Here is a 14523-nt window from a genome sequence, read left to right on the forward strand (position 1 = left end):
GGCCTACCTCAACTCACCACAAAGCCGCTTAGCTTGTGATATATATTAAGACATAGAGGGTTGATGCTTATAGAAGTGTTTGTGCCATTAAAGTTGGAGTTTGTTTTTTGGACCTTGAGTGCTATTTCACCTTAATCCACACCGAGGGGATTTGCGGATCTTAGTCAGTCTCCCCTTCCCGCAGGTGGGGCGTGACAGGGAGGTGCTTCTTCTCATCTCTTTGTTTTATGAATTGAGATTCTCACTTAATCCAGCTGGGTACACAGATTGGTCTCCTATAACTGTATCTAAACTCATGATGAGTATGTGTGCTGCATCTACTCTCAGAATTGTAACATAATGTAACACCTGGATAGAAGCTTTTAACTTCTAGTAATATCGCCTGTCTGCAGCTCTGCCTCTTCCTAGCATAAAAGAGCTTATTGACTAGTCCAGACCCCTGGAATGATGTCTTGAGCTGACGCTTTGCATTGTTCTGAGTCTTGCAATTCAGTCCACAAACACATAGAGAAGTGGGCTGAGCTTAGACCATGCCCTGGGATGCCAAGCACAGCTCCTGTAGCTTTGTTTTTCATATATGAAGCCTTTGGGGTTCCATCTTTGTGGGTCTTCAACCAGCTCTTTTTACCTGGTTCTTTATGGACATTCAGTCAAGTAGGCGTTAACATCTGCATGTTTGAACCTGGATTTGGAAACTGTGGATGCCCATTTAGCAGTGTGATAGTGCCAGCCACAAACTTAATCGACTTCAAGAAGGTAGTGGTTACAGTAATGGCAGGTCGTGCCCCTTCTTCCCCTGTTCGAACCAGCCGCTTTCCTGCAGTACCATGGACAGGTCCGCGTGCGGCCGCGCTGCCGGCTACTGGCGGATCTCAAGTGCTGGTGCTGCTGGGTGGGTGGGATCGGTCTTCGATGGCTGCCTTTTACACTGTCTCCTCAGTGGATTTCGTGGCATAGGCAGAGTCTTGCTCCTGAGCTACTATGGTAAATAGATTGTTAGGATCTGACAATGTGACTTGCAATTGTCTCAGGCCAGTGCTTTCCCCTTTTCCCAGGTACTGAGTTTATGCTTACTTCTCTAATGTTCATCTGCTTTACAGATCCCAGGCTAAGGAAAAAAGGATAGTCCCTGCATCCAAATCTCTGCTTTCAGAGTCTGGCACCATGAACTGTAATATATTGTTTTGTAAATGCATCAAGCATTATGCCTACTGAGATTAAAAAAAATAACATCCTGGCTGGCTTGTGTGTGCATCCACAAGGTGAATTTGTAGATTTGGGGGTTGAGCATGTGTGTGTTTTGTTTTGTTTGTTTTGCTTTTAAAGGCCTTAACAATTCATATTAGATTATGATGTTTGCGATAGTAAGGTCTTCAACATATCCTGGGAAATAGGGGGTTTTAATTTTTTTTTTTTAATCTTAGCGCTATATATATAGTAATAAAATCTTTGCATACTTGAAAAGTTGTCTTGTGTCTTTGTCATTATAGTGGCTTGTATAATAAAAATAAATAAAGTTGAATTAAAAGCAAAGCTAATACTGTCCCATTTTGTACCTGTGCGTTTTTATTTCATGATAAACCAAATGGGTGTCGAGTATTCTGAAAAAAATCTTGAAAATATTGTCTGTTTTTCTGCTTGCATACAATAAAAAATAAAAGAACCTCTATGTAATTCAGTGCAACCTAGCAGAATTTGGTCAAATTATTAATGTAATATGCTATCTTCATGTGAGAAGATTTTGTAAGTTACCTTTAAAACAAGCCTGTTTAAAATCAAATCTCCAGTCATGTTTGGTGAGGGTTGTAATTGTTTTATAGGTATGTTTTAGCCTTTGTTTCATTCTGTGTAGACAATGTGTGTTTGCAGTTTGTTGAAACTACAGTTTAGGCTAAGTTATAGTTAATGTTTAAATGTAAAGCAACCGGTAGTAATTTTCACATTGCAATATTTTATATCAGACTGAGATATTTTCCATTTAACATCTTTTGAAGTATGCATGCTGTTACATGTATTCGCTTTAATTCCAAAACATTCTTTTGGATGATAGTGATTTAGAGTGAATATATTGAAGTGGAAGTCACGACATAGTTCTGTTTTTTGACAGTAGATTTCTGTAGAGATTATTTGTTACAATAGCACATACTTAATTCTCTAGCCTAATGATTTTAACATTATTGTAATATAATATTTTTATAATAAAAGTTGATAAACAATTGTTTATGAGCTCAGTTCAGAAGCACAGTTTCTCTTGTTTCAAAGGCAAAGTGTTTTTAAAAAATAGTCCTCGCTTTAAAAAGTGTATATTGAGTAAGTCAGGATACAAGTTCATGCAGCTGTTGAATGTGAAAGCACAAAGTGTAAAGACGCAAGGAAATGCTGTTGATACACTAGACATGAACTCTAGTGGCTCAACTGCTTCTAAGGGGATGATAGTGAAAATTCTAACAAGCATTTTGAATGGTAATGTTGAAAAGATTGTTTGTATATTTCTGAGGAAGTTATCCAACTGTTCATTGATGATGTGGGAGAAAATAAATAGTTGCTGGCTGAAAGATTTGCAAAAGCAGGATAGAGGCTGATTGATCATAAATGGGATGTAAACAAAGTAGTGCATAGGAAAAGATGGATACTGAAACTGGTAGTAAATTTAGTCCTGTTTTGATTTTTATATCGTTTGTTAACTGAATTAATACATTTGGAGAGCGTAACCACCATTATATTGTTAGGTTTTATTCTGATTGTGGCTGTTTCTCTGCTGACCTGGACAATACCCTTGACAGTAACCATAGAAGCTGACAAATGAATTAGTTGTCTGTGGTAAACATGACTTAGTGTGAGTAAGGTTTTGCTCTTAAGAGGCCTAACGATAAATTGTCATTAGACACTTTTCCTTATGATTCTTTGTGTGAATATAACCTTCATGTGTATTTTTTGCATAGTAATTTTTTCCTTGTTTTTATTCACCATTGTATTTTGACTCTTAGTGCACGTTGAAATATTTTTCTTGTCATTTCAATATGGTAAAGTGATAAAACCAGAAAATTCCAGAGAGAGATCTGGGAATTGTAACTGAATCTCTCAGACTATAAGAACTGATACAGTTTTCACAGTGTGGTGATTGTCATCTAGCAGCTTTTATTTTCTTGAAAGTTGACCTTTGAAATATCCAGGATAATGCCCAGTTGTCATACTTCCAGTCAGCTGTGATCATGTATGTCTAGAGTGTTTTGCAACCTGAAGATTTAAAAAGAAGAAGTGTGGGCGGAAAAAGGTGCAAATATAAGAAAGTTCAGTTGAAGGTTTCTATCTAGCTATGGCTAACCTATCTAAAAGGAAAGCTTGTATTGGGAATTCTGTTGTATTGAAGGGTCTGGCTCTGTTTTGGGTTTTAATTTCTTTAAAGAATTTAGTGTACTTACATGAAACACAAATGCAGTCCCATTTACTATGCCTAATGTATGACTCAAGATTTCTTTTTAATCTCACTTTTGATATGATAAGGTGAAGAAATGAAGAAAAGTGATATTTCTTGTGTATATTTGACAGAATAATATAACTACAATTTTATTGGATAACCATAATTTTTAAGACAAAAGATGTGTAGCCTGATCGCTATTGAAGCTATTGTATGTGTAATGTGGCAGAAGAATTAGTCTCTTAAGAGCAACTAGCTGAGCAGAGATTTTTAGCTTTGGTAAGGCTTAACCATTTATTATTGGCCATAATTTGTCATAATGGTAGTTGATCTTCCTCTGTAGTTCCGGATATGCAGCTGTGGCATTTGTTGGAACATACTAGCTTGGTAAAGTTATTTGATAGTATTTGCTTGCTCCTTATGTAACTCATAGCAGAAAATAAAATGTTTTCTCTGGTTCAAATACTGGATATCTTTTAAGAAAAACTTAGGCTGAAAGTTACTTTCTGAGTGCCCTTATCCGAAAGGAAAAATACAGGAGATGCCCAAAGGAGAAGGAATGTCCATCATGACCTTATATGTGATACAGAAATGATTAATTCCGTCTATTTTATCAGTTCCATCTAGATACAGGAATAGTATTGCTTATGTCAGTAGGATTGCAGTGCTATGAGAGAAAAACATGCTTTTACCAATTGTTACCTCCATGCAACTGACTTTATTTTTTTTTTATTTTGAGAGTTCTGTGTTTTCTAGTATTAATTAGAGGAATTGTTTTATTTAACTAGTTATATAAAAAAAAGTATGTTGCGCTTCAACACTTTGAGGTTGAGATAATATACACGTGATTTTTTGTAATAAAGTTGATGATAAAAATCCATGCTTCTGCATACTTCACAAAAACTTTTTGCTGTGGTGTCTTTCGGAACATATTTTGAGAGTTCTGTGTTTTCTAGTATTAATTAGAGGAATTGTTTTATTTAACTAGTTATATAAAAAAAAGTATGTTGCGCTTCAACACTTTGAGGTTGAGATAATATACACGTGATTTTTTGTAATAAAGTTGATGATAAAAATCCATGCTTCTGCATACTTCACAAAAACTTTTTGCTGTGGTGTCTTTCGGAACATTAACACCATTGAACCAACTTCAAATCTTTTCATGGTATCTTTCAAGAAAACAATGTGAAAAAAGTAATTTTAATAGTTTAAGTGGCATTTGTTGGAACATACTAGCTTGGTAAAGTTATTTGATAGTATTTGCTTGCTCCTTATGTAACTCATAGCAGAAAATAAAATGTTTTCTCTGGTTCAAATACTGGATATCTTTTAAGAAAAACTTAGGCTGAAAGTTACTTTCTGAGTGCCCTTATCCGAAAGGAAAAATACAGGAGATGCCCAAAGGAGAAGGAATGTCCATCATGACCTTATATGTGATACAGAAATGATTAATTCCGTCTATTTTATCAGTTCCATCTAGATACAGGAATAGTATTGCTTATGTCAGTAGGATTGCAGTGCTATGAGAGAAAAACATGCTTTTACCAATTGTTACCTCCATGCAACTGAATTTATTTTTTTTTTATTTTGAGAGTTCTGTGTTTTCTAGTATTAATTAGAGGAATTGTTTTATTTAACTAGTTATATAAAAAAAAGTATGTTGCGCTTCAACACTTTGAGGTTGAGATAATATACACGTGATTTTTTGTAATAAAGTTGATGATAAAAATCCATGCTTCTGCATACTTCACAAAAACTTTTTGCTGTGGTGTCTTTCGGAACATTAACACCATTGAACCAACTTCAAATCTTTTCATGGTATCTTTCAAGAAAACAATGTGATAAAAGTAATTTTAATAGTTTAAATTGGCACCAGTGGAATTAACTCTTAATAAGTATTCTACTGACCTCAGGTTTGGCTTGTTTCTCAAAGATATGGATAGGAGTAACACAAATGTCTGTAGATTTGTGAGTACAGCTTTATGGTGTTTTGCCACCTTCCTTCTTGTCTAAAGACTGTATGCAGAGAACTACCTGTGATGAAAAGCTTTTTTTTCTTTTTTAAACAACTGCTTTCTAAATTTCTGGAGAAAATGCAGTAAAAAAGGGTAAACTAAAGTAAAACAGCTCTAAACAATAAGACAGTGTAGAAAGAGGGGAGGAAACGTTGCAAGTTTTTCCTAGGTGCAGTTTTGCTCATAATAGAGGTAGTGTATTTAGACTACACACACATTGAAGATTTGCAAGATGCAAAAATTGGGGAAAAATACGCTCTGCAAATATACTGAAATTTGTCTGAAGCATACTGGAATTTGAGAATCTCTTTCTGTCCCACGACATGGGTAAAGTCATGTTGGTAGCTGCTACATTGAGACTGTCACTATTGTTTCTTGACAAGATATTAACTTACTTGATAAGTTATGCTTGAAATTTCCTGTAGATGTATATGTAGTTGTATGCTTACTGATATCCAACATACTATTCAACTTCTATGACTATTTTGACTTTTCCATACAAATCTGCTTAAAGTTTAAGGCGTGCTTGTTTATTTTTTATCTTTTGCTTTGTAAGCATAGAGAAATACAAACCAATACATGTATTTTTTATAGGAATATAAAATTTCATGCTACTTAGGTGAAAGAAGGCATAACTTTATGTTTTGGTTTTAAAATAGATTCACTACTTTTGAGTTATGTTAGAAATAAGTCTTAGAGGAATCAAGCTGGATAGGCAGGCAAGCAGTGGTATAGCTAAGGAAGGTCCAAACATAACTAGATTTATACCATTAAAGAGTGTCAGGAGATTTGTTTTGTTTTTAACTTTAAATAATCTAGGACTAACAAACAGTATAGGGCAGTTAAGAAAGGACTCTCCAAGGTACAGAAAATAAGCAGGGAAACCTTGACGCTTTGAGAAGCTCAGTCTGTATTTGTTCATTCAGTTTTCCTGCCAGAGATTGTTTACAATTTGTCCTGTCTGTATTTGAATGTATAGTACTTTTATGACTGTGAATTAATGTGTATGTGTTGTAGATAATTCAAAGTGTCTTTGCATGCTACTGCAGAAGAGAGAAGCTTCCACTCTCACCTTGCCTGCAGAGGTGTACTGGCACCCACAGTCCCTTTAGAGGGGTAGATCATTCTTGGGAGTGCTCTTCTATCTGTTTCAGGGACAATTTTCTAGTTAAATAGTGCACTTTAAACCGAACCTGGAAATTGTGCCTTAATTAGAGCTGCAGATTTGGTGACAGCTGGAGGAATTTAAGTGCTGTAGCCATTCACAGACTGGAAGTATCTCCATAACCTTATGTTGTCAAAGGCATACTTTGTTGTAACAGAAACTGGTGTCCAGCGTTCTAGTGTGGGTGGTTGCACCATGCAGTCTCATCCAGACTGAGGTGCAGAAAATCAGACTTCCTGTGTTCACTTCAATATATGGAAACCTAAATAAATCTGAGGGGTGTTACCCCCAACGGACAGAACTGCTTTTAAGTAATGCCCCCTAGTGTGCAAATGAAGATTATCTTAAATACGTGATTTTCCTGGTCAGGAAAACAAACTGTTTTCTATCTGATGGATGTATTTGCATTGAAGTAGCATTTGTATGTTCTATTGAAATATCCCAAATCTTTGAAATTTGCTAGCATTTGCTGTTTATGCATATGACCAACAATGGGGAATGTTTTCCCTCCAAAATCTGCAAGGAAGAAAAAGGGTCAAAATAAATACAAATGCCAAAGTAAACAGCTGTTGGTACACTTAAAAGGCAATTATACTGAATCAAGACACTATCAGAGTCCTCTCAACTCCAGTTCCATGGAGACCTAAATCCTGCAGTGTTTAGGGCCACCAAAAAGTGTTTTGTTGCCTGTGGTTTTTTCCCTGGCTTAGTTTTTTTCTGCCTTAGTTAAGTCAGCATGTGGCAGAGTCCAAGAACTGGAGTCAGCACAAGGAAAGTGGTGGGAGCAGACAAAGAGGTAGAGTGGGGAGCAACAGATCCCAGACTGAAGCCTGGTGTTTCTGGAGGTGTTCTGTTACTGTGGTTATCCTTATTTAATATGGACCTAATATCTTGTTTCCCTACCTGTCTATAGTTTGATTTAAATTTTGCAGGCTAGACCTTTTTATAGGGATATGCCACCTGGCTGACTTTCTTCAATAGGATTTTCAAGTCACCTCTGTGATTGTTTCTTACAGATATCCTACAAATAGGGCTTAGACGACTTGTTCACCTGATTCAGATATATTCTCAGGCCTTTCTACACTCTAAATATTTGAAAGAAACATAGCATTTTAACTTACTGGTGGTCTTCACCTGGAAAATAGTCTCCAGTGTGGCAATATTTAATCATTATCTTTACAGTTATTAATTTTCATTATTTCCCTGCTTCTGAAGAGGCACTTGTAATGGTGCAGTGCACTTCAGCTTTGCTTAGCAGAATCTTCCACAACCTCCTTCAAATACTGAACAGTAACCAATACAATAGTTTGGTTTTGCATTCATAATAAAGCCTTCAAAAAACTGTAGAATCTTCACTCTGTCCTAACTTGGAATTAGGCTGACTGTGTGCTACTAATTCTCTGTTATGTCCAGCACATCTTATGTCTATATAGGAAAGAAGAAAAAAATCTATTTTATTTCTTGTGTTGCAGGGTGCTCACTGGACATTTTAACTACAAACATCATAGTCTTCGTAAAATGTTAAACTTCATAACCTTAATAATTCAAGCTATGGTATTTGTGGTCTGTATTCATTTAGTTGCTTGTGTAGTTTCAGATTTTGAAGTGTTTTTCTAGAACCAAAACAGGGACTGCAGCAGTGCAACAGAATTAGATTAACTTTTGAAGAGGAAAGAAGTTCAACAAACCCAATCTCCTTCAGATTTTCTTTTTTTTAATGGCTGGGTCTCCCCCTGCAAGAAAAAAAGCTCTCCAGCTAGTAAATTCCTTTCTCTCATGTCAAACTGCTCAATTCTGAAATCAGTAATGACACGTGATTCAATGAAATCAGTGAGACTATGTTCAGTAATTAATACTTCCAATACGGGCTATACTAAAAATTCCTCCTTAGTTCTAGATTAGGTAGTAAATTGAAAATGGTAGGAGAACAGGCAGTTGAAGGCACGATATCATCCTTAGGAGGGAATAAAAGGGAATAAAAGGGAGCATTTTAAAACTTTTGGTGTTTTTATGGCCTTTTCTTCCTAGATAAATTTACGTTTGAATTAGAATTTTAATAAATACAAAGAGATGATAGTAAGAGGAGGTGAAAACCTTTACGCTACATTTAATATTTCCTAATCCTTCTCTAGAAGTCTTTCAGCATTAGTGTTGTGGAGTCATGGAATATTTGTTACTCGTCACTGAGATATGGTGAACAAATTTTGCACTGAAACCTGACATTAACAGGACTAGTCACAGTATGTAGTTCAGTATTGTACATGTCTTTGCAGGATTAGGTTTTAGGTTTCCAAAACGTTTGGAAGTCATAGAAGGACTTTTGAAGCTTTCTATTGCTTTTCTTACTCTGAGGGTTCCAAGTAGCATCTATTATTGTGTCTTATAAGTCATGTTTCTGGTTCACTTCTGACACTGTACTTTTATAATAATATTTGATATGCTGTATTTGAGAGGATATGATTTTGTCTGGTCTGTTGTGTTCAGCAAAAAAAAACATTTTGAGGTTTTAGAAGTAGAATTACAAAGTTATGGATGGCTGTCAATAAGGACATCCTCAGCTGCCGGGTAGTCTGAGGGTAATGGAGTAGTCTTTTCTTTATGTGAGTTTTAAGTACGTGTTTTGGTTTTCTTAGAAGTTACAGTACGAGGCTGAATTTTGTGTGTGAATTGAAATAAAGTATCCTGTCAGTGATGAAAAAAAGATGCTAGTTAGCTTTATCTCATTGCTTAGGATTCAAAAAGTACAGAATCTAGGTCTGAGGAACTGAGTTGAATATACTTTTTATTCTTTTTGTTTTTCAGAGGCCCAGAAGACACAATAAATGATTGTAAAATCCTTTTTATAGAGGAAATGTACAAGATTGAAAAGCCAGGAGCCTATCCATTGACATTTGGGGATGGAGATTTCAAAAGTATGCTTTTTTAAATTATTTGAATAGAAGTACAAATTGAATGATGTTTCTTTAAAAAAATAGAAGGATCCGCATGCAGAGGTAATAATAATTGTTTTGTGTGTTCAGGAAAGTAATAACATAGAATTCTTTTCAGATTTCTGTTCTAAAAGTATATTTACTGTAAGGTGGCTATATTACTTGACCTATTCAGAAACTGATGACATTTTAGTGCTATCAGTCATAAGCAGGGAAAAGGGGAACAGCTGATAATGTTCTAAATGAACTGTGCAGAATGAATTCCTAGTCTCAGTTAAGTTCCTAGACAGGTGTTGCAGTTGAAACTGCTATTCCAATTGACATGTCATTTAAACTGTTAATAAATTAATAAATGCCAAAGATAGAATCAGTCTGTAATGATGCACTTTAACCCTGTCATTATGTCAGAATTAAAAAAAAAAAGATAAGGAACTTTGTGCCAAAGCTGCTTGTACCATGAAAAAAAGGGGTAATTAACGTTTGGATTATTATGTGGCCCTGCCTGACCTTCTAAAAACATAACTATGCCATACCTCCTCATCCTCCCCACAACCACAGGAAGGAGTTAGTGGCAGCTTATCTAAAAAGTAGTGTGACATTTTATCCTAAGTTTAAAAATATGTTAAAGTTAGGAGTGATAAGTGTTTGAGATAGCAACACTGAGAGATTGGACTGCAGCTCTGCTAATAGGTATTAGATATTATTATATATTAGACTCCTGACTCCAAGGCAATTTTTCAGAACCTTTTTATGTAGCTTTCAGTGCACAAGAACTAGTCTGCTTACTGTTTTTTTGCCATCATCTAAAAAATCACTGTTTTTCAGAGGAGCAAATTCTATTTGCTGTGGTATTCTTAAAAGTAAAAATGTGAATTTCTGTAAGTGAACTTCTCACAATTCATTTTTCATTATTTACGATTTACTTTCCTCAGATTACTCAAAAAAACCAAACCATCCCTTCTGTTTCTTTTTTCTCAGTCACATTAAAGGGTTTTTTCAATATCCTAAAACATGTTTTTATTTAAAAAAATTGTAGTATGAGAAATAAAAAAATCTGCAGATACTGCTTTGCATTTACATAGCTACTTATTTTGCAAGTGTAATTGTTAATGAAACTTTTTAAAAGGCATATAAAATTATTACAGTTCATTTAGTTCTTCCCTGCAGCTACTGTGTAGTGAATTAATTTTTAAAATTATGTGTGTATTAAGGAAATGAATGATTACTATATTGCTGACTATATAAAGTTGTCTACAGTGGCAACATTTGATCTGACATGAGTATTTATTTATCATAGAATCAGGTAGGTTGGAAAAGACCCTTAAGATCATCGAGTCCAACTGTAAAGCTAGCACTGCCAAGTCCATCGCTAAACCATGTCCCTAAGCACCACATCTACACATCTTTTAAATACCTCCAGGAATGGTGACTCAACCACTTCCCTGGGCAGCTTCTTCCAGTGCTTGACAACCCTTTCCGTGAAGAAATCTTTCCTAATACACAATCCCCCTGGCACAACTTGAGGCCATTTCCTCTCGTCTTGTCACTTGTCACTTGTCACTTGAGACTGACACCCACCTCGCTGCAGCCTCCTTTCAGGCAGTTGTAGAGAGCAAGAAGGTCTCCCCTCAGCCTTGTTTTCTCCAGGCTAAAAAACCCCAGTTCCCTCAGCAGCTCCTCACACTGTACTTCCTACACTGATTGCCACCTTTATTGTTTCAAAGTCAAGCTCTTAATTTCACTTACAGCTCTTTCCTTCCTATTTTGACAGCTATTTCCTTATTTGTAACCTCTTTGCTTAAACTGCTCACATATTGCCGTCTGTGTAGAGATTTGCACCTCTGTGTATGTTTTGTTTCATTTTGTTCCTTGTCCCATTTTTATTCATTTCAGGATATTGTTTACAAACCTTCATAAATAAACATAACACAGAAATATAATCTTTAAAAATGTAACCCTGAAAACTTAATTGATCTAGTAATTTAGGTTTATTTCTTGTTTTGAACTGCTCTTTTTCCTGAGGCCAACTTTCTCACCACACTGCCCTTTTCGTTTCTGTTCATGTGATTCTGATTTTTTTGGTAAGCTGTCTTGCCTTTGTTCACTTATGCAAAGTGCACGTCAGTTGAGCTGTATGCTGTAAGCAGTATACCCTTTACCTCTGGACTGTACTTACATCCCCAGTTGTACTTTGTATTTAAAATTTTAAAATAGATATGCATATATCTGTAAACACACACACAGTTACCTTAGCTTATATGCTATGAAAAGCTGCAGATTTTTGTTACAATAATGGCAGATGAAATTCAAAGAATTAATTGGCCTTAAATACTCTGTGAGATTGTTTTAAGCACAATCAGAAAATGCACTGACTGTTTTTGTCTATATTAAACTACTGTCCATATCCTTTCTAAAAAGTAGAATGCCTACTTTGGAAATAATCTTCATCAGATAAACAATGTAGGCTACCTCTGCAGAAAAATTGTTATTCCTTGAGCATGGCCATATGGTAGTTAGGTTTTGTATGTGTAAATTAAGATAAAAATGTGTATGACATGTCGATATATGTTTAGCAGTTACAGTTAAAAATAAGGTAGTTATTTTCAAATTATTTAATGGAAATCTAAATTCTGCAGCCCAGGAAAAGAGTAGGGCCAAACTTATTAGAAAATTATATTAGAAAATTATATTAGAAAATTAGAAAACTAAGAAGCGACATACTTGTAAATATGTTTCAAATATTTATATGCAAATCAGAAATAAGACCTAGATATAAAAATATATTACTTCCATCAGAATCCAAATTTGTGCTATGGACATGAGATAACTCCTCTTGCAAAAGAAGAGAATATGAAATGAGATATGCAACTAAACCCTACAGTGTTGGTAGGGATGAACAGACCTGTCTTCATGTGAGCAATAGTGCAGATATAATTAGTGCATTTTACTTACGACATGGTTAAAGCAGAAATGTGAAAAGTTAGTCATGTCATGAAAATGACAGTTTGTAGTTTGTTTGTATATTGAAGAAAGTTGAAAACTCCAGGTGTTGTTTAACTGAACTAAAATATGTAGACCTTTTTGCTTTTTTCTTCTTTAAAAAAAAATATTATTACTAACATTTGATCTAAGAAACTGGTTATGTAACTGAAAACAGTTAATTACATAGGCCTAAACAACCTGTCATGGTAAGAGATACAGAAAAATATGCAGTTTCTTTTTGCCTGTTATTTATTGGATGACGTAGTCTAGTGACTTTCTATTACTATTTGGATAGTATGCAGGTAAGTCTTCTAGGCTAGACTTTAGTAGAAGCAGTACACTGAGAAATTTTGGCTTTCTTTTTAAATGTATCTGACCTTTGTCTTTGAGGCTTTGTAAAATAACCATTGCTGGTAGCCGTACACATTTACTCCTCATGTTTTCCAGTCAGTACATCTCACTAGACCTTCTATCTGTAGCTGGTAATTTTCCCTCTTCAGTGGTGGTTCTTTTATGTTCTTCAGCTTTTGTGTTTTTTCTGTTTAAAAAAAAAATTCAAACTGCAGTGTTCTAGCACTTCTTATCATAGAATGGTTTGGGTTGGAAGCGACCTTTAAAGATCATCTAGTCCAACTCCCCTGCTCTGGGCAGGGACATCTTCCACTAAATTGGGTGGCTCAAAGCCCCATCCAACCTGACTTTGAATGCTTCCAGGGATAGACCATCCACAACTTCTCGGGGCAACCTGTTCCAGTGTCTCATCATAAAAGATTTCTTCCTTGTATCCAATCTAAACCTACCCTCTTTCAATTTAAAACTGTTGCTCCTTGTCCTGTAACTACAGGCCCTGGTAAAAAGTCTTTCCCTGTCTTTCTTATAGGCCCCCTTTAAGTATTGAAAGGCAACAGTAAGGTCTCCCTGCAGCCTTCTCTTCTCCAGGCTGAACAAACCCAGCGCTCTCAGCCTTCCTTCATAGGAGAGGTGTTCCAGCCCTCTGATCACTTTTGTGGCTCTCCTCTGGACCTGCTCTAACAGGTCCATGTCTGTCTTGTGCTGGGGTCCCCAGAGCTGGATGCAGAACTCCAGGTGGGGTCTCACCAGAGCAGAGTAGAGAGGGAGAATCCCCTCCCTCGACCTGCTGGCCACTCTTGTTTTTATGCAGCCCAGACTATGATTGGCTTTCTGAGCTGCAAGTGCTCATTGCCAGCTCATAGCCAATTTTTTGTCCTCCAGTATCCCCAAGTCCTTCTCTGCAGGGCTGCTCTCAATCCCTTCATCCCCCAGCCTGTACTGATACTGGGGATTGTCCTGTGCGGGACCTTGCACTTGGTCTTGTTGAACTTCATGAGGTTCACATGGGCCCACTCCTCAAGTCTGTCAAGGTCTCTCTGGATGACATCCCTTCCCACTGGTGTTATCAACTGCACCACTCAGCTTTGTCATCCACAAACTTGTTGAGGGTGCACTCCATCCCACTATCTATGTCACTGATTAAGTTATTAAATAGTACTGGTCCCAGTACGGACCCTTGAGCGACACTGCTCATTACTGGTTTCCACTTGGACATTGAGCCATTGGATGCGGACCATCCACTCTTTGGATGCGGCCATCCAGCAAAGTCCTTATCCATCTAATAGTTCATCCATCAAACCCGTGTGTCTCCAATTTAGCAGCAAGAATGTTGTGAGGGACCAGATCAAAGGCCTTACAGAAGTCCAGGTAAATGACATCCATAGTTCTTCCCTTGTCCACTGATGCAGTCAGTCCATTGTAGAGGGCCATTGGATCAGTCAGGCACGATTTGCCCTTGGTGAAGCCATGTTGGCTGTCTTTAATCACCTCCCTGTCTTCCATATGCTTTGACAGGTCTTCCAGGAATCTCTGTTCTATGATCTTACTGGGTGCTGAGGTGAGGCTGACTGGTCAATAATTCCCAGGGTCCTCCTTTTTAGCCTTTTTAAAAAAGGGTGCAATATCCCTTTTCCTCAGCCACAAGGGACTTCCCCTGACTGC

General features: G+C 36.5%; 1 protein-coding gene across 2 annotated transcripts in view; it reads left to right on the plus strand.

Moving 5' to 3' along the window:
* Window positions 1-14523, plus strand: part of UHRF2 (ubiquitin like with PHD and ring finger domains 2) — a 95979-nt gene that overhangs the window by 49790 nt on the left and 31666 nt on the right. For both annotated transcript variants that reach the window (XM_019470768.1, XM_009274267.2), the window contains exon 5: window positions 9401-9510. In XM_019470768.1, coding sequence (XP_019326313.1) covers window positions 9401-9510 — 110 coding nt within the window. The remainder of the gene's footprint in view (window positions 1-9400; window positions 9511-14523) is intronic.

Source organism: Aptenodytes forsteri, unplaced genomic scaffold (assembly GCF_000699145.1).
Source record: "Aptenodytes forsteri isolate BGI_AS27 unplaced genomic scaffold, ASM69914v1 Scaffold46, whole genome shotgun sequence".
Classification (NCBI taxonomy): domain Eukaryota; kingdom Metazoa; phylum Chordata; class Aves; order Sphenisciformes; family Spheniscidae; genus Aptenodytes; species Aptenodytes forsteri.